The sequence below is a fragment of the Nerophis ophidion genome, linkage group LG24, assembly GCF_033978795.1.
Source record: "Nerophis ophidion isolate RoL-2023_Sa linkage group LG24, RoL_Noph_v1.0, whole genome shotgun sequence".
In the NCBI taxonomy this organism is placed as follows: domain Eukaryota; kingdom Metazoa; phylum Chordata; class Actinopteri; order Syngnathiformes; family Syngnathidae; genus Nerophis; species Nerophis ophidion.
Window position 1 is genome coordinate 30,661,075 of NC_084634.1, and position 22,467 is coordinate 30,683,541.

A 22,467-nucleotide genomic window follows, 5' to 3' on the forward strand; every position below is an offset into this window, starting at 1 on the left:
AGCTAGTCCGCGAGGTAGAGAAGTTCCGGCTGGATATAGTCGGACTCACCTCGACGCACAGCAAGGGCTCTGGAACCACTTCTCTCGAGAGGGACTGGACACTCTTCCACTCTGGCGTTGCCGACAGTGAGAGGCGACGGGCTGGCGTGGCAATTCTCGTTGCCCCCCGGCTCAAAGCCTGCACGTTTGAGTTCAACCCAGTGGACGAGAGGGTAGCTTCCCTTCGCCTTCGGGTGGGGGGACGGGTCCTGACTGTTGTTTGTGCTTACGCACCAAACAGCAGTTCAGAATACCCACCCTTTTTGGGTACACTCGAGGGAGTAATGGAAAGTGCTCCTCCGGGTGATTCCCTTGTCCTACTGGGAGACTTCAACGCTCATGTTGGCAACGACAGTGAAACCTGGAGAGGCGTGATTGGGAAGAATGGTCGCCCGGATCTAAACCCGAGTGGTGTTTTGTTATTGGACTTTTGTGCTCGTCACGGATTGTCCATAACAAACACCATGTTCAAACATAAGGGTGTCCATATGTGCACTTGGCACCAGGACACCCTAGGCCGCAGTTCCATGATTGACTTTGTAGTCGTGTCATCGGATTTGCGGCCTCATGTTCTGGACACTCGGGTGAAGAGAGGGGCGGAGCTTTCTACCGATCACCACCTGGTGGTGAGTTGGCTGCGATGGTGGGGGAGGATGCCGCACAGACCTGGCAGGCCCAAACGCATTGTGAGGGTCTGCTGGGAACGTCTGGCAGAGTCTCCTGTCAGAGAGAGTTTCAATTCACACCTCCAGGAGAACTTTGAACATGTCACGAGGGAGGTGCTGGACATTGAGTCCGAGTGGACCATGTTCCGAACCTCTATTGTCGAGGCGGCTGATTGGAGCTGTGGCCGCAAGGTTGTTGGTGCTTGTCGTGGCGGTAATCCCAGAACCCGTTGGTGGACACCAGCAGTGAGGGATGCCGTCAAGCTGAAGAAGGAGTCCTATCGGGTTCTTTTGGCTCATAGGACTCCGGAGGCAGTGGACGGGTACCGACGGGCCAAGCGGTGTGCAGCTTTAGCGGTAGCGGAGGCAAAAACTCGGACATGGGAAGAGTTCGGGGAAGCCATGGAAAACGACTTCCGGACGGCTTCGAAGCGATTCTGGACCACCGTCCGCCGCCTCAGGAAGGGGAAGCAGTGCACTATCAACACCGCGTATGGTGCGGATGGTGTTCTGCTGACTTCGACTGCGGATGTTGTGGATCGGTGGAGGGAATACTTCGAAGACCTCCTCAATCCCACCAACACGTCTTTCTTTGAGGAAGCGGTGCCTGGGGAATCTGTAGTGGACTCTCCTATTTCTGGGCCTGAGGTCGCTGAGGTAGTTAAAAAGCTCCTCGGCGGCAAGGCCCCGGGGGTGGATGAGATCCGCCCGGAGTTCCTTAAGGCTCTGGATGCTGTGGGGCTGTCTTGGTTGACAAGACTCTGCAGCACCGCGTGGACATCGAGGGCGGTACCTCTGGATTGGCAGACCGGGGTGGTGGTCCCTCTCTTTAAGAAGGGGGACCGGAGGGTGTGTTCCAACTATCGTGGGATCACACTCCTCAGCCTTCCCGGTAAGGTTTATTCAGGTGTACTGGAGAGGAGGCTACGCCGGATAGTCGAACCTCGGATTCAGGAGGAACAGTGTGGTTTTCGTCCTGGTCGTGGAACCGTGGACCAGCTCTATACTCTCGGCAGGGTTCTTGAGGGTGCATGGGAGTTTGCCCAACCAGTCTACATGTGCTTTGTGGACTTGGAGAAGGCATTCGACCGTGTCCCTCGGGAAGTCCTGTGGGGAGTGCTCAGAGAGTATGGGGTACCGGACTGTCTTATTGTGGCAGTCCAACTTGCCAGAGCTTGGTCCGCATTGCTGGCAGTAAGTCGGACACGTTTCCGGTGAGGGTTGGACTCCGCCAAGGCTGTCCTTTGTCACCGATTCTGTTCATAACTTTTATGGACAGAATTTCTAGGCGCAGCCAAGGCGTTGAGGAGATCCGGTTTGGTGGCCACGGGATTAGATCTCTGCTTTTTGCAGATGATGTAGTCCTGATGGCTTCATCTGGCCGGGATCTTCAGCTCTCACTGGATCGGTTCGCAGCCGAGTGTGAAGCGACCGGAATGAGAATCAGCACCTCCAAGTCCGAGTCCATGGTTCTCGCCCGGAAAAGGGTGGAGTGCCATCTCCGGGTTGGGGAAGAGACTCTGCCCCAAGTAGAGGAGTTCAAGTACCTAGGAGTCTTGTTCACGAGTGGGGGAAGAGTGGATCGTGAGATCGACAGGCGGATCGGTGCGGCGTCTTCAGTAATGCGGACGTTGTATCGATCCGTTGTGGTGAAGAAAGAGCTGAGCCAGAAGGCAAAGCTCTCAATTTACCGGTCGATCTACGTTCCCATCCTCACCTATGGTCATGAGCTCTGGGTCATGACCGAAAGGATAAGATCACGGGTACAAGCGGCCGAAATGAGTTTCCTCCGCCGGGTGGCGGGGCTCTCCCTTAGAGATAGGGTGAGAAGCTCTGCCATCCGGGAGGAGCTCAACGTAAAGCCGCTGCTCCTCCACATCGAGAGGAGCCAGATGAGGTGGTTTGGGCATCTGGTCAGGATGCCACCCGAACGCCTCCCTAGGGAGGTGTTTAGGGCACGTCCAGCTGGTAGGAGGCCCCGGGGAAGACCCAGGACACGTTGGGAAGACTATGTCTCCCGGCTGGCCTGGGAACGCCTCGGGATCCCCCGGGAAGAGCTAGACGAAGTGGCTGGAGAGAGGGAAGTCTGGGCTTCCTTGGTTAGGCTGCTGCCCCCGCGACCCGACCTCGGATAAGCGGAAGATGATGGATGGATGGATGGATGGAAAAAAAAAAAAAAGCTTTGACTTAGATTTGCACAAACTCTTATGTGGCTCTGCTACCATGGCTCTTTGTTCTCAGTGTCACCATGACAATGATTCACTCTGTAGAGCTTTATAAACACAATAGAGGTGTCCACACACAAAAGGGAAGCCTGGTTAAATATATTGGCTTCTCTGTATCATGGACACTGACTGTAATTGACCAACAGGAATCCGAAAGTACTCTCTTGCTGTATCACTAACCAATGCATCAGTTGCATGCATTTCGTTTTATTTAAAGTAAGTCGTGTTGGGCTTTCTGATATTGATCCCTGTCATTGTTTTGCTCTGGGCTTTTTGCATACTCCCATTCAATTTGCCAATAATAATCGGCCTCGTGAGACCTTTATTGACATTCCAGGCGCCCCTCATTTATTATGTGTTGCTTACGGTTTTGTAGAGGATTTTACTGGTGACACTAACCTGCAGGTAATGAAAGGTCCGTGACGGCTTGAGGTCTGGGTGCATCATGGTTTTTTCCAGGTTAAGCGATGACTTTCTATAGGCCTCCTTTGCTTGGCTAACCGTCAGTGTGGACCAGGAGCTCCTCTTCATGAATTTGCCCTCGGGCGCCATGGCCATGCTGTCGCACGCGGTGCACTTGACATCGTTGTTACTCTTGGAGGTCTTGAGTGACAGGTCTCCAAAGTGGTGTCCGTGTATGGAATCTGGGTAACAGTGGGTGATGTGTTCTCCGTGGTGCCGTGACATGACACTGGGAGTGCGATAGGTGCTGTCGCTGTCCAGGTTGTCGTCAGAGCTCCACCAACCGCCGGGGCGGTGCTTCCGTTCTTTACTTTTGCTCCTCTTGCTACCATGTTTGTTAGGCTGATGACCATGATGATAGTAACTCCCTGCTCCTCCGCCTCCTCCAATGTCACCCTTTGTGCCGTTCATCTTGGACGATCCTTCCAGGGAGTGGGATTTCGTGAAGAGCTTCTGGACAGAATGAACGAGGTGTCGGATGCGGCCTGGGCTCTCGCTGCGTTGCTCAGCGGTGGCAGATGTGCGCTGGTACTGTAATGTGTGGAAGCCATCCCGGTGTAGCGGCATCTGTTTCTCAAACTGATCCAACAGGTTGGCAGGTAGACGATTGCTCTTGGTGCCGGCATGGTGTGAGGAGGCGGCGGCCGCGGCTGCAGCGGCGGCCACTGCCGGTGATGTGGCAGAGGCTGTGATGGCGACGCAGTCATCCCGTGTGGCCGAGTCATAGTATTGAGAGCTGTAGTGCATTCGAGGGAAGGTGCTGCTGGAGATATGGTCAGACGCGGCGACAGGAGGCATCATAACCGGGGTCATCAACATGCAGTCGGAATGGATGGAACTGTGCGGTGAATAGCGGTGTTGGAAGTCCATGGGGCAGCTTTCTGTCGGGCTGAGCAGGTAGGAGGAGTGCCGGGAGTCTGAGCCATGGTGCCCGTGGAGATCATGGACATGAGGGTCATAGTCGAGGCCATGGGGTAAAGGGATTTGGTGTTGGGAGCGGCTGCCCGATAAGCCCTTCATGTTCCTGGCCGGAGGAAGGTGTCTGCCTTCATTGAACTTTCGAGACCGGGACCAAGGCGCAATCTTCTGGTCTGTTTGGAAGAAGAGGACATAAAGAAAAAAATAAGTAAGGAAAAAGTTAAGGAAGTTCCAATTCCTTCAATGAAGAAGGTTATGTTTCCTCTAAATTCTAATTAAAAGAGAGAGCGATATGCTGTAGGCTTGAATTTGCACATCCATCCATCCATCCATTTTCTACCGCTTATTCCCTTTTGGGGTCGCGGCGCCTATCTCAGCTATAATTGGGCGGAAGGCGGGGTACACCCTGGACAAGTCGCCACCTCATCGCAGGGCCCACACAGATAGACAGACAACATTCACACTCACATTCACACACTAGGGCCAATTTAGTGTTGCCAATCAACCTATCCCCAGGTGCATGTCTTTGGAAGTGGGAGGAAGCCGGAGTACCCGGAGGGAACCCACGCATTCACGGGGAGAACATGCAAACTCCACACAGAAAGATCCCGAGCCTGGATTTGAACCCAGGACTGCAGGACCTTCGTATTGTGTGGCAGACGCACTAACCCCTCTGCCACCGTGAAGCCCTGAATTTGCACATTGAAGTTGAATTCATCAGTAAGTCTCTTTTTTATCAAAGTCTGTTGAATGTCCAATATGAAACTTTCCCTGAGTTCAAGGAAATGGCACTGACAAGGACATACAGTAGAACCTGGATTTACGAACCCCTCATTGTACAAACTTTTCGATGTTCTGGATAAAAGTAAGCTGAAGCGTAGATAAAGATAAATAGATAGTGCTTTATTGATTCCTTCAGGAGAGTTCCCTCAGGAAAAATGTAATTCCAGTAGCAGTGTGCAGAATTGAGATCGAATTTATAAAGTACAAAATATATAATGGTGGTATAAATGGAAATCAAATAGAAAATATTACAGTAAGAATAAAAATTAACAACAAAAATACAAATATAACAGTAAAAATAACTATATAACAAGATAAATTAGGCAGTACTGACCATGTAATGAAACTGTATTGCACTGTTTTTTGTTGCACTTTATTTCAGTATTATTATTGTTTGCATCCCGTCTCCATGTATGGCTGTTTCATCCACCCATAGTGTACCTGTAGTGCAGCCATTTTGTGCCTGCAGCACAGCAATTATGGGCGGACTGGTGGCTCTCCGGTGCTCACTGCTTATTCAGTCAGCACAGCAGTGCTTGTTAGCTATTATGCCACTTTGTGTTTTTAACCTGTTTACAACATTTTCTGGTTTTCTCAATGTAACCCGCCGCCTTCAGTCCCTGCTCTTTCTGTTCCGCTCGGGACTCGAACCTAGGTCGCCAGCATGAAAGACAAGCGTGCTCGCTACCGAGCTAAAAGCCAGAGCTATCAACCCCACAGCTCTTGAAGTTGTCAGGGTGTTGGGCTTAACAACGTACCATGGCCCAACCAGACTGACTGGCCTGCATAACACTCGCTCAATCGGAGCTGGTGGTTTGAAACGTTCAGCAAGTAACCACAGCGTTGTCATATCTGATCCCACCGCTTTTTATTTTTTATTCTTAATCATTGTAACAACTTGGCTGGTAAAGTTAAGGAATGTTGGGATTTCAAACTGGGAGTGCACCACAGGGCTAGTGAAAGCGTGTGTGTGTGTGCGCGCGTGTGTGTGTGTTTATTTCAGTTCAGTTTATTTTCAGTCTAACAAAAACATATTCAAACATAGATCACGATTCAAAAATGAATAACATGACTGAAACAGGCAGAAGCAAAAAAGCTTATATCCATCCATCCATCCATCATCTTCCGCTTATCCGAGGTCGGGTCGCGGGGGCAGCAGCCTAAGCAGGGAAGCCCAGACTTCCCTATCTCCAGCCACTTCGTCTAGCTCTTCCCGGGGGATCCCGAGGCGTTCCCAGGCCAGCCGGGAGACATAGTCTTCCCAACGTGTCCTGGGTCTTCCCCGTGGCCTCCTACCAGCTGGACGTGCCCTAAACACATCCCTAGGGAGGCGTTCGGGTGGCATCCTGACCAGATGCCCGAACCACTTCATCTGGCTCCTCTCGATGTGGAGGAGCAGCGGCTTTACCGTTAGCTCCTCCCGGATGGCAGAGCTTCTCACCCTATCTCTAAGGGAGAGACCCGCCACCCGGCGGAGGAAACTCATTTCGGCCGCTTGTACCCATGATCTTATCCTTTCGGTCATGACCCAAAGCTCATGACCATAGGTGAGGATGGGAACGTAGATCGACCGGTAAATTGAGAGCTTTGCCTTCCGGCTCAGCTCCTTCTTCACCACAACGGATCGATACAATGTCCGCATTACTGAAAACGCCGCACCGATCCGCCTGTCGATCTCACGATCCACTCTTCCCCCACTCGTGAACAAGACTCCTAGGTACTTGAACTCCTCCACTTGGGGTAGGGTCTCCTCCCCAACCCGGAGATGGCACTCCACCCTTATATGCTTATATGCCCAACATAAATTTTTTTACATTCAATTAAGTTACATTTTCTAATAATTCTGCAACACAAAAAGAAATATAGTCATTCAGCATCCACATTCAAGCTGCCCCCCAACAAACAATACAAAAATATGTACCTACACACATACACTTTTTTGTAAATAGATAAACATACATACCTTCTAAATACAACATTTAACCAAACAAACATAAATTTCTAGTTCACATAACTTTTTAAAATACATTGTGACATGTTCTTTTTGAAATTAAATACTGAGTCACTCATTTTTATTTCTTTACCAACAGAATTCCACAAATTAACACCGAGAACAGATAAACATCTACGTTTAACCACTAGTCTTGCTTTTGGTAAAATAAACGTAGATTCATCTCTTAGGTTGTATTTGCTGGTCTGTAGAGAGAAGTATTTTTGAATTCCTTCTGGAAGAGTATTTATTTTTGCTTTGAACATTATCTGTGTTATTTTATAATGTGTGTGTGTGCGTGCGTGCGTACGAGCGTGTGCTTGTAAGCACGGCGGCTGCATAATGAAGACATTAGGGTTGTGAATCTTTTGGGCACCACATGATTTGATTCCATTCGAATTTTGGGGGTACTGATTCGATTCATAACAATTCTCGATTCAAAATGTATTCTTTTTTAATAACATTGGATGCTAGTTCTATGATAAACTGCATTGCTCCATAATTTCTATATTAAAAGAAAAACTGGTTTTGTTCAATAAAATTCTACACAAACATGAAGTATTCCACAATTCTCTTTTCTAAAGTAAATCTGTATAGCAGATTTGGGAATCTACTTCAAAAGTATGATTTGCCTGAGTGGCTGGACAGGACAAATATTAGTAATAATACTTTTTTTTTAAATCGATTAAGAATCATTACAAACAAGAATCGTGATTAATCTAAAAATAAATATTTTTGACACTCATAGAATACAGTTCAGCTGTTGTTTTTTGGCAATGTAAATAAAGGAATAATTGACCCATCACACACATTGTAGGTTTTTTGTATATACATTACTTTATAGCACTTTATATTGTTGAAAATGTAAAAGCTTTTCCAAAAATAAGTAATTTTTTCATATGTACATTGTTTCTTATAGAGAACTTCAGGTTTTTTTTCATCTATGAACCATGTTCAAGAACCATTGAAGTTAACAAATCGAGGTTCCATTGTGTTTTAAAAACGTTTATGATAGCTTCCAAAACATCTTGAACATTTTTTAAATGATTTTAAGTGTGTAAAATCCATCCATCTATCCATCCATCATCTTCCGCTTATCCAAGGTCGGGTCACGGGGGCAGCAGCCTAAGCAGGGAAGCCCAGACTTCCCCATCTCCTGTGTAAAATCATGGCAGAAAACTATGAACCATGATGTATACATTGACTCTTCTAGTGCCACTATTATTGTTTACTTAAGATTATCCCGGTCGCCATTGTAATGACAGAGTAGCTAACGAATGGGACCGTTTACATGTGAACCATTACAGTACTTGTTCCCAGTATCTGGGAATCGATACCGGTACTCAACGGTAACAACTTTCTGTGCTTTTTTTGTGGGTTAATAAATGTTAATTATTTGATAAAAAATTTGCATTTCGAATATAACATTTAAAAAATAGGTGAATCCAAACTGCTGTCCAGTTATTATACGGTATATTGTAATCTGATTACATTAGTCTCCTTTGCAATAAAGTTGCACTTCCAAGACATTAGATGACAGTACTGTATAAGCTATTTATAATATGTTGTCGAACGAATATGTAGCCTTTTTCAGGGAGTTGAATGTATTATGTTGGGCCCTACAAAGTGTTATACTGTAAGTATTATGCTTATTACACACCACCAGTTTGATTTCAACAAAAATCTTGATTTAATTTTCCTTTACCAAATTTGGAGGTGTTGAAATCATCCATGTAAAACCACTAATGTTATTCGTAGCTTGTCTCTGGAACGTCCAAGATATCAAGATGGCGCCTTTTGACAAAATGGAGCTCTTGCTTTACGTTTTGAGATTTTTCTACCATGCACACAACCTTTGTTGGTGTTGAAAATTGCAACATTACTTAGAGGAAGTTCGGCTGAGTGTTGCTTGACTGATTGTTTATGTGAGCCTGTTTTTAGTCAGCAACCGGATGTGACGAGTCTCAATCAATCATTCGATTTCCTTTTCGCGGCTGTGTTGGAGCCACTATGGATTGAACTTTCACAGTATCATGTTAGACCCGCTCGACATCCATTGCTTTCGGTCCCCTAGAGGGGGGGGGGGGTTGCCCACATCTGAGGTCCTCTCCAAGGTTTCTCATAGTCAGCATTGTCACTGGCGTCCCACTGGATGTGAATTCTCCCTGCCCACTGGGTGTGAGTTTTCCTTGCCCTTTTGTGGGTTCTTCCGAGGATGTTGTAGTCGTAATGATTTGTGCAGTCCTTTGAGACATTTGTGATTTGGGGCTATATAAATAAACATTGATTGATTGATTGATTGATTTTTTTACCTAGGGGCTAAAATCTCTTTTCCATGAGTGACCTGGCCAAGAGGGCAGCAAAACAAAGTGACAGAAATAGATGTCAGAACAACAAAAACAGCAGCAGTCACACACCACAATTAAAAAGTAAATTACTTGCGTATATCAACAAAATCATGTGATAGGTCAAAACAATGTATAAAATGTTTCAGTAAAAACAACTTAAAAACAAGTACAATGCCCAATAGAAATAATTTCTCAATCCTCAATAAAATGGCCTGAAATTCCCCCAAAGTGATCAGTTTAGGTAACCTCAGATCCTTTTGTAAGTTATTCCATGACCATGAAGCAGCATATCTGAAAGCTTTTTTTCCAAGATTTGTGTCGGCTCTAGGGACCAACATTTTAGGTATGCCCCCTGACCTTAGTCTGAAACCGGATGTCACGCCACGTGCAACAAATATATCGAAATATGGCACAGAATTTGGTGTGTGCTTAAAAAAGTGCAGAATTCGGTGCCCATACCTAGAGACACTATTTTTGTTTTTACAAGTCAGTTTAGCATTCAAATTATTTAGAAGTATTATTGTTTTTTTCATTCTACTTTCTTGTAGTACAAGTACAAGACATTTGGACAAAGGTATAATCCATTTAGTTTTCTGGTTTACAAAACCAAGTCATCAAAAAGTCACTTTGTAACTGTCATCATCATCGGCGGTCACTCGAACGAGTATGACAATCCTCCTGGTAGGGGGGTATCTCTTTAGATTAGATAGATTAGATAGATAGTACTTTATTTATTCCGTCAGGAGAGTTCCTTCAGGAAAATTAAAATTTTCTGCACAATCCCATTCAAGTTTAGACAAACATTACAGGGAGACAGAACAGGATCGCTGACGGGTCTGCCGGCTTCCAGCGCCCCTTACAAAAAAGATGAGATACAGGTAAACAAGGGGGGGGGGGGGGGGAATAGAAGATTAAAACAAAATAAAAAAAATCGGTCTTAGCCTGGGCCCTGGAGAGGAGGTGCAGACTGAGGCCAAGGGAAAAAACAACAACTCATAGCCATGGTACACATCCCTCTTCCATGTGTGTAAGAGGGAAACATCAAACATCAAAGAACACAGAGGACATTAAAGACATTAAAGCAGCAGATACAACCAGACACTTCTACATACAGCTATGAATAAAAAGTCAAAGAAACATGTCCACTGTGGTGGCCTCTGCGGTGTTCCACGCCATCGTCCGCTGGGGTGGAGGGAGCATGGCCAGACACAGGAGCAGACCCAACAAAGCAACCAAGACAGCCGACTCCATTTTCGGCCTGTGTCCAGTCCGCATGGATGAGCGAGGATACGTCCAAGATGACTGAGGTGTCCGACACCTGCTCACCCAGCCAAGACACCGCGAAGCCTCTCCGTCCCAGCGCTCAGTGCTAGCTCCGCAGCCCTGTCCCCTCATCCGCATCTCCTCCAGTCCCTCCAAACTCTGCAGTCCTGTCCCCTCATCCGCATCTCCTCCAATCCCTCCAAACTCTGCAGTCCTGTCCCCTCATCCGCATCTCCGCCCGTCCCTCCAAACCGACTCCGGTGTGGCAGACACCCAGCAGGTGATCTCCATGGCCAAAAGGCTCCAGAAGTCCACAAAAAAAAGCACCACAGAGGTCACGAAAGTGGCACCCCTTGTCACACAGTCCCAAAGGGTCCCGGACCAAAAGGCAAAAAAATATAATAAGACATGAAAACAAGAGGGAAACACAAAAGGATGACACAAGAGCACAGAACTCCTGCCTACAGCAGCCACTACAGCAGCGCCATCTATGGAGGATGCCTGTGTGTGACTTTGTTTAACGTGGGGAGACTGGTGCACAGACAGTCACCACACGATCCTTGACAGATCAGGCTCAGGGTCCAGTGGCATGGAGTCCAAGACGACTGGGAACCCTTTTCTGCTGCAGCCTTCATCCGCCATCCCAGCCGTTGTGACGCTCCATAGGGTTAGCAATCATCCTCCACCTGTTCCACCGTTGAGGTTTTGGGTTGTTATTTCCCCATAACTGGGCCCACATGGATGTAGGGGTGCCTTCTTCCGCCATCGCAGCCGTTGTTGTAGTTCTTACATTTACCGTCTTCTGCCTGCTCCGCCGTTGAGGTCTTTACCGTATCCCTGGCTAGGGGGCAGTCAGGTACTAGGCGTTTGCCAAGGGCCACCTGGGGTAACAGTAGTAAAGGGGTTAACCTCCTAGTGCCCCAAGACCCCTTAGAGGAGCTTCCACTGCCGGATGCACTTTAACGTCATGCCCAGGAAGAACTTTGTAACTGTAACGCATGTATGAGCATGCTATTAGAAATAATAAGGGAGGAAATCCGGATGAAAACAGTTTGGTTTTTTTCCCAACGACCGCAGAGTGGTTACAGTGTGGGTTGTAAATGCAAATGATGGAGTTTCAACTTCCCACCATGTTACCTGCACCCTGAGCTCATTAATTACTTCTCTCTTCTGCAGCAGGAAACCCCAGTGTAGAACAGTGCACTCCGTCTTACATAATACTCGGGATCTCTGATCTCACACACCAGTTGAAAGGAGCCCGAAATAAATTGCACAGTTGTCATAGCAACTACTGCTGAAAAACCTCCGTTCAGTAACAGGATTTTCAAGGTTGTTTGGGGTGGATCCCAGCTACACAGGAAGGGATGAGGACACGTACTGTGCATAATGGGACAAAGCCACTTGCGCTTCGTTTGCCATATGGGCTATTCCGTGTAATGCATTCAAAATATCCATGAATGTTCTCTGTGTAATTAGTGAAGTGGTTTTATGGAACATTATTGGTATATAAAGTGTGAGTTTAAATACAAATAATTCTGTAATATTGCACCTTTGCGTTTCATCAACACTACAGTATGTACGAGGATAAGTTCACACTGCAGATCAATTGCGATTTTTTTTGCCCATATCTGATCTTTATCCGATTTTTATGGAAAGTACTATATCAATCGTATCGAATACGATCCAGGCCTTTATGTTATGTGGTCATTCATCTGATATGTCTCCATGCGACTGCAGTCTGAACGCTTAGGTTGCGCTCATCCAACCTATATGTATGTCATCCAAAGATGAAATGCTTCGCAAAAATAGACGTGAGTGAAAACAAAAAGCAGATAAAAGAGTAGAAAACAGTCAGGAGTGAAAAGAAGATGTTTTGGAACTGGGAATGTAACGATAGGACAGTAGAAGCATTTAAGTCTCACCTTAAAACTCATTTGTATACTCTAGCCTTTAAATAGACTCCCTTTTTAGACCAGTTGATCTGCCGTTTCTTTTCTTTTTCTTCTATGTCCCACTCTCCCTTGTGGAGGGGGTCCGGTCCCATCCGGTGGCCATGTACTGCTTGCCTGTGTATCGGCTGGGGACATCTCTGCGCTGCTGATCCGCCTCCGCTTGGGATGGTTTCCTGCTGGCTCCGCTGTGAACGGGACTCTCGCTGCTGTGTTGGATCCGCTTTGGACTGGACTCTCGCGACTGTGTTGGATCCATTATGGAGTGAACTTTCACAGTATCATGTTAGACCCGCTCGACATCCATTGCTTTCCTCCTCTCCAAGGTTCTCATAGTCATCATTGTCACCGACGTCCCACTGGGTCATTATTGTCACCGATGTCCCACTGGGTGTGAGTTTTCCTTGCCCTTATGTGGGCCTACCGAGGATGTCGTAGTGGTTTGTGCAGCCCTTTGAGACACTTGTGATTTAGGGCTATATAAGTAAACATTGATTGATTGATTGATTTTATATCCCGATTTTTGTGACCAGAATTATAACGGTTATCATCATTGTCACAATATTATTGAACATGCTTTAAAGTACTGGATTAAAATATTTTAACCAAGTTATTTATGATAAAGAAATCAACCAACATTTACACAATCGACTTTTTTGGAAGAAGAAACATTAAATATTTTCTGGCTTCTAGAGAGCGGTATTATTTTTATTTGAGTGTTTAAATATGTTTATATTCTTTTTTAATTTGTAAAGGTGTGTTCACTTCCTGTTGTTTACAAGCCTGTTTAGAGAGCATTCTCTTTGTCCTTGGTCATAGGCCCTAGTTCCATTGTACACAATTGGATAGCTCAGTTGCTCGGACAGCAATGTGTTTGTACGCACTTAGATAGGGGTTATATTGTTTGTCATTGGAAAAAAAAAAAGTTAATGTCTGTTGTATTTATGGTAGTATTTAAGCTAACTACCGATTAGGTTACTAATTTGCTTCCCTATGAAATAAGCAGTATCGCTGGCCCGTGAGTTATTCAAGTGCAATTATCACGGTTGTCCAATAATTCTTCAACGTAACACTAACCGTGGTAGGTTTACTGCGGTTTGTCATTAATACCAGTAATAATTCCTTCTTCACAGTATTTGGAACTCATGTTAATGTCCCAACATTCCTGGCTCCAACTCCTCACCCACAAGCGGCTCCAAACAAACATTGCTGCCACAAAAACTGCCATAGCTGAAATTCTTGCCCTTGTCATTCTTAATCTCTAATGCCAAATCATTTGGTTCGGAAAATGTTGTAGAAAATCCTTTGCCACAAATGCCAGGAATGAGACCTACACCAATCAGGGCCATGTTTACTCCCGCAAACACACTTCACCGTTTGTGATGTCATGCTCTGTGCGCACACGGTGTAACCCTAGTAAATAGCTGTTCTGCTTCTTTAATACTATCTGGTTCTGGTTCCGAAATCTAGTGTACTTGATTCAGTCCTAACTGTGCTAGGCTACGTCCAGAAGTCATCACCGTCACTCTCATTCAAGTGTGGATGACATCTGTCAGTTGCCATGGCTACAAATTGGGTCATATTAAATGCAACATCAATACACGCCCAGGCATTTAATGAGCACGTTAATATTTGTTGGTACCATGATGTTTACAAAGTAGTCTTCTTGCTCAACAAATAGGAAGCGTCCACCAGGCGGGACACTAATGGAAACGCTTGAAGCATTGATTAACACATTGTCTTCCTGGTGAGTAGCAGAGTTTTGTTGAGCCAACTTTTCCTGTTACCCCTGTTAACTTTTCCTTTTGTGCATGTGCACTATGGCGATACAGTCTAAAGTCTATATCACTTTATATTGCAGCTTCTTGCAATAACGATAAGTATGACAATGGTGTATAATTGACAATATCCATCCATCCATCCATTTTCTACCGCTTATTCCCTTTGGGTTTACGGGGGTGCTGGTGCCTATCTCAGCTACAATCGGGCGGAAGGTGGGGTACACCCTGGACAAGTCACCACCTCATCGCAGGGCCAACACAGATAGACCGACAACATTCACACTCACATTCACACACTAGGGCCAATTTAGTGTTGCAAATATAACCTTTTTAAAACTGGTTACAAAGGATCCTAATTTGTCTGATGACATATGCGGTAGGGCTGGGCGATATATCGAGTTTGTAAGATATATCGATATATTTTGGTTTAACTCTTATCTTACTGATAGGATGCAGTGCGTCTCCCATAACAATGTGACCTCGGACTATGTTAAGGTAACGTGTGGAGTTCCCCAGGGTTCGGTCCTTGGCCCTGTACTCTTCAGCATCTACATGCTGCCGCTAGGTGACGTCATACGCAAATACGGTATTAGCTTTCACTGTTATGCTGATGACACCCAACTCTACATGCCCCTAAAGCTGACCAACTGTAGTCAGTTGGAAGCGTGTCTTAATGAAATTAAACAATGGATGTCCGCTAACTTTTTGCAACTTAACGCCAAAAAAACGGAAATGCTGATTATCGGTCCTGCTAGACACCGACCTCTATTTAATAATACAACTTTAACATTTGACAACCAAATAATAAAACAAGGTGACTCGGTAAAAAATCTGGGTATTATCTTCGACCCAACTCTCTCCTTTGAGTCACACATTAAAAGCGTTACTAAAACGGCCTTCTTTCATCTCCGTAATATCGCTAAAATTCGCTCCATTTTGTCCACTAAAGACGCCGAGATCATTATCCATACGTTTGTTACGTCTCGTCTCGATTACTGTAACGTATTATTTTCGGGTCTCCCCATGTCTGGCATTAAAAGATTACAGTTGGTACAAAATGCGGCTGCTAGACTTTTGACAAGAACAAGAAAGTTTGATCATATTACGCCTGTACTGGCTCACCTGCACTGGCTTCCTGTGCACTTAAGATGTGACTTTAAGGTTTTACTAATTACGTATAAAATACTACACGGTCTAACTCCAGCCTATCTTGCCGATTGTATTGTACCATATGTCCCGGCAAGAAATCTGCATTCAAAAGACTCTGGCTTATTAGTGATTCCTAGAGCCCAAAAAAAGTCTGCGGGCTATAGAGCGTTTTCCGTTCGGGCTCCAGTACTCTGGAATGCCTTCCCGGTAACAGTTCGAGATGCTACCTCAGTAGAAGCATTTAAGTCTCACCTTAAAACTCATCTGTATACTCTAGCCTTTAAATAGACCTCCTTTTTAGACCAGTTGATCTGCCGCTTCTTTTCTTTTTCCTATGTCCCCCCCTCCCTTGTGGAGGGGGTCCGGTCCGATGACCATGGATGAGGTACTGGCTGTCCAGAGTCGAGACCCAGGATGGACCGCTCCTCGGGACCCAGGATGGACCGCTCGCCTGTATCGGTTGGGGACATCTCTACGCTGCTGATCCGCCTCCGCTTGAGATGGTCTCCTGTGGACGGGACTCTCGCTGCTGTCTTGGATCCGCTTGAACTGAACTCTCAAGCCACTATTGATTGAACTTTCACAGTATCATGTTAGACCCGCTCGACATCCATTGCTTTCGGTCCCCTAGAGGGCGGGGGGTTGCCCACATCCGAGGTCCTCTCCAAGGTTTTTCATAGTCAGCATTGTCACTGGCGTCCCACTGGATGTGAATTCTCCCTGCCCACTGGGTGTGAGTTTTCCTTGCCCTTTTGTGGGTTCTTCCGAGGATGTTGTAGTCGTAATGATTTGTGCAGTCCTTTGAGACATTTGTGATTTGGGGCTATATAAATAAACATTGATTGATTGATTGATATTTTTAAACAAGAAATCAATTACGAAAATATCGTAATATCAATATAATTTATTTCACGTTAAAATGATGACCAAATGCCGCTTATTTGTTGTTCCCCGCTCCCCCTCCACGGGCTACTAAAGCCCTCCCCTTCCATCTTCCAAGCCATGCTTGCACGCATAAGAACATCCATGATTGGTTGGTTGTTTACTATGATGAGTCATGATTGGTTGAGATTAGGCCAATCAGAGGCAAGACAGGGCAGGTCATGGACCCAAGAAGTGAAATCACAACAGACATTCCAAATGACGACGAGAGAGTCGTAGAAGAGAAGAGGGATTTTTCAGGCGAATTATTTATATATTTAAAAAAACTAGTGGAAGATGGCAGAGGGAGTCTCTTCCTTATATTTTTTCTCTTTTTGGCGATGTAGATGATGCGTCTCGATAAAACATTCATTTGAGTGGTTTACCATGTAAGCCCAAATCCAAACTGTTCTCCAGTTGCCAAGCAGGGCATATTTCGCACGAGAAATGCTGCCAAAAATGTATGCCGAAGTGAGGAAGATCATAGCCGCACAATCAAGTCAAGTCACTTACTTGGCGCTGACCAGAACCGTACATGTGTGACAGTCCATTACATCGTCCACTGGGAATTAAAAAGTGCCTGCCCTGCAAATTTATTTTGTTTGATACATTTTGTATTACTAGCACATCTGTTATTTATTTCACCTCGAAAGAGTGTGTTTTTATTTTACTTATGTTATGTAATTTTGTACTAATTAAACAGTTTATTTTCTGTGCTGTTAATACCCATCTTGACTAACTGGGTCAATAAAAGTGTTTACAGCACAGTTGTCATTCACTTCAATTTCAGTGAATCCCGCTCAAAAATGTATATCTTTATATGTATACTTTCACAGGAAAATATCAATCAATCAATCAATGTTTATTTATATAGCCCCAAATCACAAATGTCTCAAAGGACTGCACAAATCATTACGACTACAACATCCTCGGAAGAACCCACAAAAGGGCAAGGAAAACTCACACCCAGTGGGCAGGGAGAATTCACATCCAGTGGGACGCCAGTGACAATGCTGACTATGAGAAACCTTGGAGAGGACCTCGGATGTGGGCAACCCCCCCCCTTCTATATCGAGATATATATCGATTATCGAGTTTAAGTTAAAATATATCGAGATATACTTTTTCGTCCATATCGCCCAGCCCTCGTATGCAGTAACATATTGCTTAATTTCCAATTGAATTATAAGCATAAAACTATTTTTATTCCACTTGTTAATGACTATTCATTTTTGTTCGAACATGTTTTTATTTACACTTCTGTTAAGAAATAATAAGCACTTAAAGGCCGACTGAAACCCACTACTCCATCACGCAGTCTGATAGTTGACATATTAATGATGAAATATCAATATTGCAACACAGGCCAATACGGCCTTTTTAGTTTACCAAATTGCAATTTTAAATTTCCCGCGAAGTGTCGTGTTGAAAAGGTCGCGGTATGATGACGCGTGCGTTTGACGTCACCGGACATTTTTTTCCAGCCCGATCCAAGCTATAAATAGTGTGCTTTAATCGCATAATTACACAGTATTCTGGACATCAGTGTTAATGAATCTTTTGCAATTTGTTCAATTAATAATGGAGAAGTCAAAGTAGAAAGATGGAGGTGGGAAGCGGTGTATTGCGGCCGCCTTTAGCCACACAAAAACAGAAGGTGTTTTCTTGTTTAAAATTCCCGAAGGTGAAGCTTTACTATGAAACAGAACGGTCAAGCGAACATGATTCCGACCACATGTCAACCGGCAGGTTTTGGTGAGAAAATTTTGCTAATAAGTCGGCTCTTACCGTAGTTATGAGCGGAGCTCGCGTCCTCCTGCAGCTGCGGACTATTACCTCCTCCCACCGGAGACCCTGGCGGTCACCACACTCATGGCCACACCCCTCCGACTTTCAGGTACCATATAATCTCACTAAAACACTAGTAACACAATAAGCAGATAAGGGATTTTCCAGAATTATCCTAGTAAATGTGTCTAATAACATCTGAATCGCTCACACTGCCCTCGCCTTTTTTTTCTTCTCTCTAGTCCTTCACTCTCACTATCCTCATCCACAAATTTTTCATCCTCGCTCAAAGTAATAGGAAAATTGTCGCTTTCTCTGTCCGAATCGCTCTAGCTGCTGGTGGCTATGATCGTAAACGATGTGAGGAGCCCTACAACCAGTGACTTCACGCGCACGTCGTCTTTTACTTCCGGTACAGGCAAGGCTTTTTTATTAGCGACCAAAAGTTGCAAACTTTATCGTCGATGTTCTCTACTAAATCCGTTCAGCAAAAGTATGGCAATATCACGAAATGATCAAGTATAACACATAGAATGGACCTGCTATCCCCGTTTGAATAAGAAAATTTCATTTCAGTAGGCCTTTAATATTCTGTTGTCTGGATACTTTATATTAGTTGTGGGTGATACTACACATTTGGGTATCGATCCAATACCAATAAGTTAATGGGCAGTACTTAAAAATGTCAATATCATTGGATGGTTACATTTTTTATCAAAATCAGACAAAAACACAGGATGACATCGTTACAATATCAATAAAAGGGGAATTATTATGCAAAACCAACTTTTCTAACCTAACAGTACCTACATGTTTGTATTTTGTATCCCCATAATCCAATCCAATCCAATCCACTTTATTTATCAATCAATCAATCAATGTTTACTTATATAGCCCTAAATCACTAGTGTCTCAAAGGGCTGCACAAACCACCACGACATCCTCGGGAGGCCCACATAAGGGCAAGGAAAACTCACACCCAGTGGGACATTGGTGACAATAATGACCCAGTGGGACGTCGGTGACAATGATGACTATGAGAACCTTGGAGAGGAGGAAAGCATTGGATGTCGAGCGGATCTAACATGATACTGTGAAAGTTCAATCCACAATGGATCCAACAGCACATTTAAACAACAATAACGTTTCCAAAGTGCTGCACAGCCATGTTAAAAACAATATTATGCTCCACCAATGACTGAATAAAACAAAAAATGAATAAAAATAAAACTAATAAAACAATATAAAAACAAATATGATTAAAAACTATTTTAAAGGGTAAAATCAATTAAAACAGTAAAATAAAAATCAAAGTGTATAAAAAAACAGAGGACAACAGAGGACAGAGGACCACACAACTCACGTAGTGTTAAAAGCCAAAGAATAAAAGTGGGTCTTAAGACGAGATTTAAAACACTCCACTGTGGAAGCAGTTTGAACATGGAGGGACAGAGTGTTCCAGAGTTTAGGGCCGACCACAGAGAAGGCTCTGTCTCCCCTGGTCTTAAGTCTGGTCTTGGGCACCACGAGCTGGAGCTGGCTCTCGGACCTCAGGGATGTAAATTTGGATGAGGTCCGAGATATATTGAGGTGCCAGTCCATGTAAAGATTTAAAAACAAACAGCAATGTTTTAAAATCAATTCTAAAATGAACAGGGAGCCAGTGCAAACTCTGAAGAATTGGGGTTATATGCTGGCGTTTCCTTGACCCTGTTAAAAGTCGTGCTGCCGCGTTCTGGACTAACTGCAACCGGGAGAGAGCTTTTTGGCTAATGCCAGCATAAAGTGCAATGCAGTAGTCCAGGCGACTTGAAATAAAAGCATGCACGATTTGTTCAAAAAGGTTAAAATATAAAAACAGTTTAACCTTTACTAAAAGACGAAGGTGATAAAAACACGATTTTAAAACGCCATTGACTTGTTTGTCTAGTTTAAAATCGCTGTCTATAGTGACGCCAAGGCTGGTGACTTTGGGACGCACATCATTTTGCAATGGTCCCAAGTCAGTGAGGGCCGGACCAAAAACTACAATTTCCGTTTTTCCCTCATTCATTATTAAAAAATTCTGGGCTAACCAAGCCTTGACGTCACATAGACAGTTGAGAAGGGGTGTAAGGGGGCCGTGGCTTTTTGAAATCGGCATATAAATTTGGCAGTCATCTGCATAAAAGTGATAAAACACTCCATGTTTCTTAAAAATATCTCCAAGAGGGAGGAGAAAAAGAGCAAACAGGATGGGGCCTAAAATAGATCTTTGGGGGACACCACAGTAAAGCGGTAAGTCCCCAAAAGTTGGAAATCAAACCATGGAGGTACTGCAGCGATTTTTATAAAACAATCTTGCCTTCCTTCATACTTCTGCCAAATGAGCTGTTTGGAATTTGCTCTGTCCTGTCCTGTATCTCCACATATGGTAAAGTTTTACCTAGAGAGCTTAGTGTGGATCCGCCATTATAGAATGCAGTGTAGTCAATAAGCTCCTTCTTTTTCTTTATCTTCTTCAGGGCTGTACACTTAGCTTTTCAACTAGTAGCACCAGTGCTACTAAATGGGAAAAAAAAAATAGTAGCACAGAAACATTTTTTGTAGCACAGAAAAAAATGTAGTAGTATATATCCCAATTATATTATTAGCACTCAAACATGTGCACTCATACATACAGTATAAACACGATGCCATCACAAGGTCTACTGTAACGCTCAATTAAACACAGAGAACATCTCTAAACTGTACTGGCACTGTCGCTAACATGAGTGTAGGACTGGGCGATATGGACCAAAACCCGATATAATTTGGCCCATAAACTAACCCATAAATGGAAAAAATCCCTTGAACTAACTAAATATCTCCACCATGGCTTGATCTTAAATTTTGGGACTGATGGGGATCCCAAATACACAAAAACGGGTACCAACAAGTAAGAAAAGTAGGTTATGTATGACAGGGTCCCAACTTTTTTGTTTAGAGATAAGAAAAAAAACAACTTACAAATGGCTTATGAAAAGTCTAATTAAATCCCCAATGTTCTTTAAAAAAAAACATTTAGCTAACAAAAACAGAAAAGTACAAAATGTGAAATAAAATGCCCTGATTTAAAAGCCTACTGAAATAAGATTTTCTTATTTAAACGGGGATAGCAGGCCCATTCTATGTGTCCATCCATCCATCCATTTTCTACCGCTTATTCCCTTTTGGGGTCGCGGGGGGCGCTGGCGCCTATCTCAGCTACAATCGGGCGGAAGGCGGGGTACACCCTGGACAAGTCGCCACCTCATCGCAGGGCCAACACAGATAGAGAGACAACATTCACACTCACATTCACACACTAGGGCCAATTTAGTGTTGCCAATCAACCTATCCCCAGGTGCATGTCTTTGGAAGTGGGAGGAACCCGGAGTACCCGGAGGGAACCCACGCATTCACGGGGAGAACATGCAAACTCCACACAGAAAGATCCCGAGCCTGGATTTGAACCCAGGACTGCAGGACCTTCGTATTGTGAGGCAGATGCACTAACCCCTCTTCCACCGTGAAGCCCCATTCTATGTGTCATACGTGATAATTTTGCGATATTGCCATATTTTTGCTGAAAGGATTTAGTAGAGAACATTGACGATAAAGTTTGCAACTTTTGGTCACTAATAAAAAAGCCTTGCTATTACCGGAAGTAGCAGACGATGTGAGAATGACGTCACTGGTTGTGGAGCTCCTCACATCCTCACATTGTTTACAATCAAAACCACCAGCAGCAAGAGCGATTCGGACCGAGAAAGCGACAATTTCCCTATTAATTTGAGCGAGGATGAAAGATTTGTGGATGAGGAAAGTTAGAGTGACGGACTAGGGAAAGGAAAAAAAAGTTAAATAAAAAAAAAGGCGATTGCATTGGGAGCGATTCAGATGTTTTTAGACACATTTACTAGGATAATTCTGGGAAATCCCTTATCTTTCTGTTGTGTTGCTAGGGTTTTAGTGAGTTAAATAGTACCTGATAGTCGGAGGGGTGTGTTCACGGGGTGTGTTGACTCCAGTCTCTGAGAGAATTCACGGCAGCAGCAGCACGACAGAAGCTCAGCTGATCTCCGTTAAGAGGCGACTTATTTCCACAATTTTCTCACCGAAAACTGCCAGTCGACATGTAGTCGGGATCCATGTTCGCTTGACCGCTCTGATCCATAGTAAAGCT

At 44.5% G+C, this 22,467-nt stretch overlaps 1 protein-coding gene across 2 annotated transcripts in view; it reads right to left on the bottom strand.

The window, feature by feature from the left end:
* The window catches only part of dlgap2b (discs, large (Drosophila) homolog-associated protein 2b), a 284,389-nt gene that overhangs the window by 120,732 nt on the left and 141,190 nt on the right, over nucleotides 1–22,467 (bottom strand). The window contains exon 1 of one of the 2 annotated variants that reach the window (XM_061885789.1): nucleotides 3,329–4,474. In XM_061885789.1, coding sequence (XP_061741773.1) covers nucleotides 3,329–4,411 — 1,083 coding nt within the window. In that variant the 5' untranslated portion in view covers nucleotides 4,412–4,474. Of the gene's footprint in view, nucleotides 1–3,328; nucleotides 4,483–22,467 lie in introns of those variants that run through there. The other variant, XM_061885788.1, reaches the window with a different exon arrangement.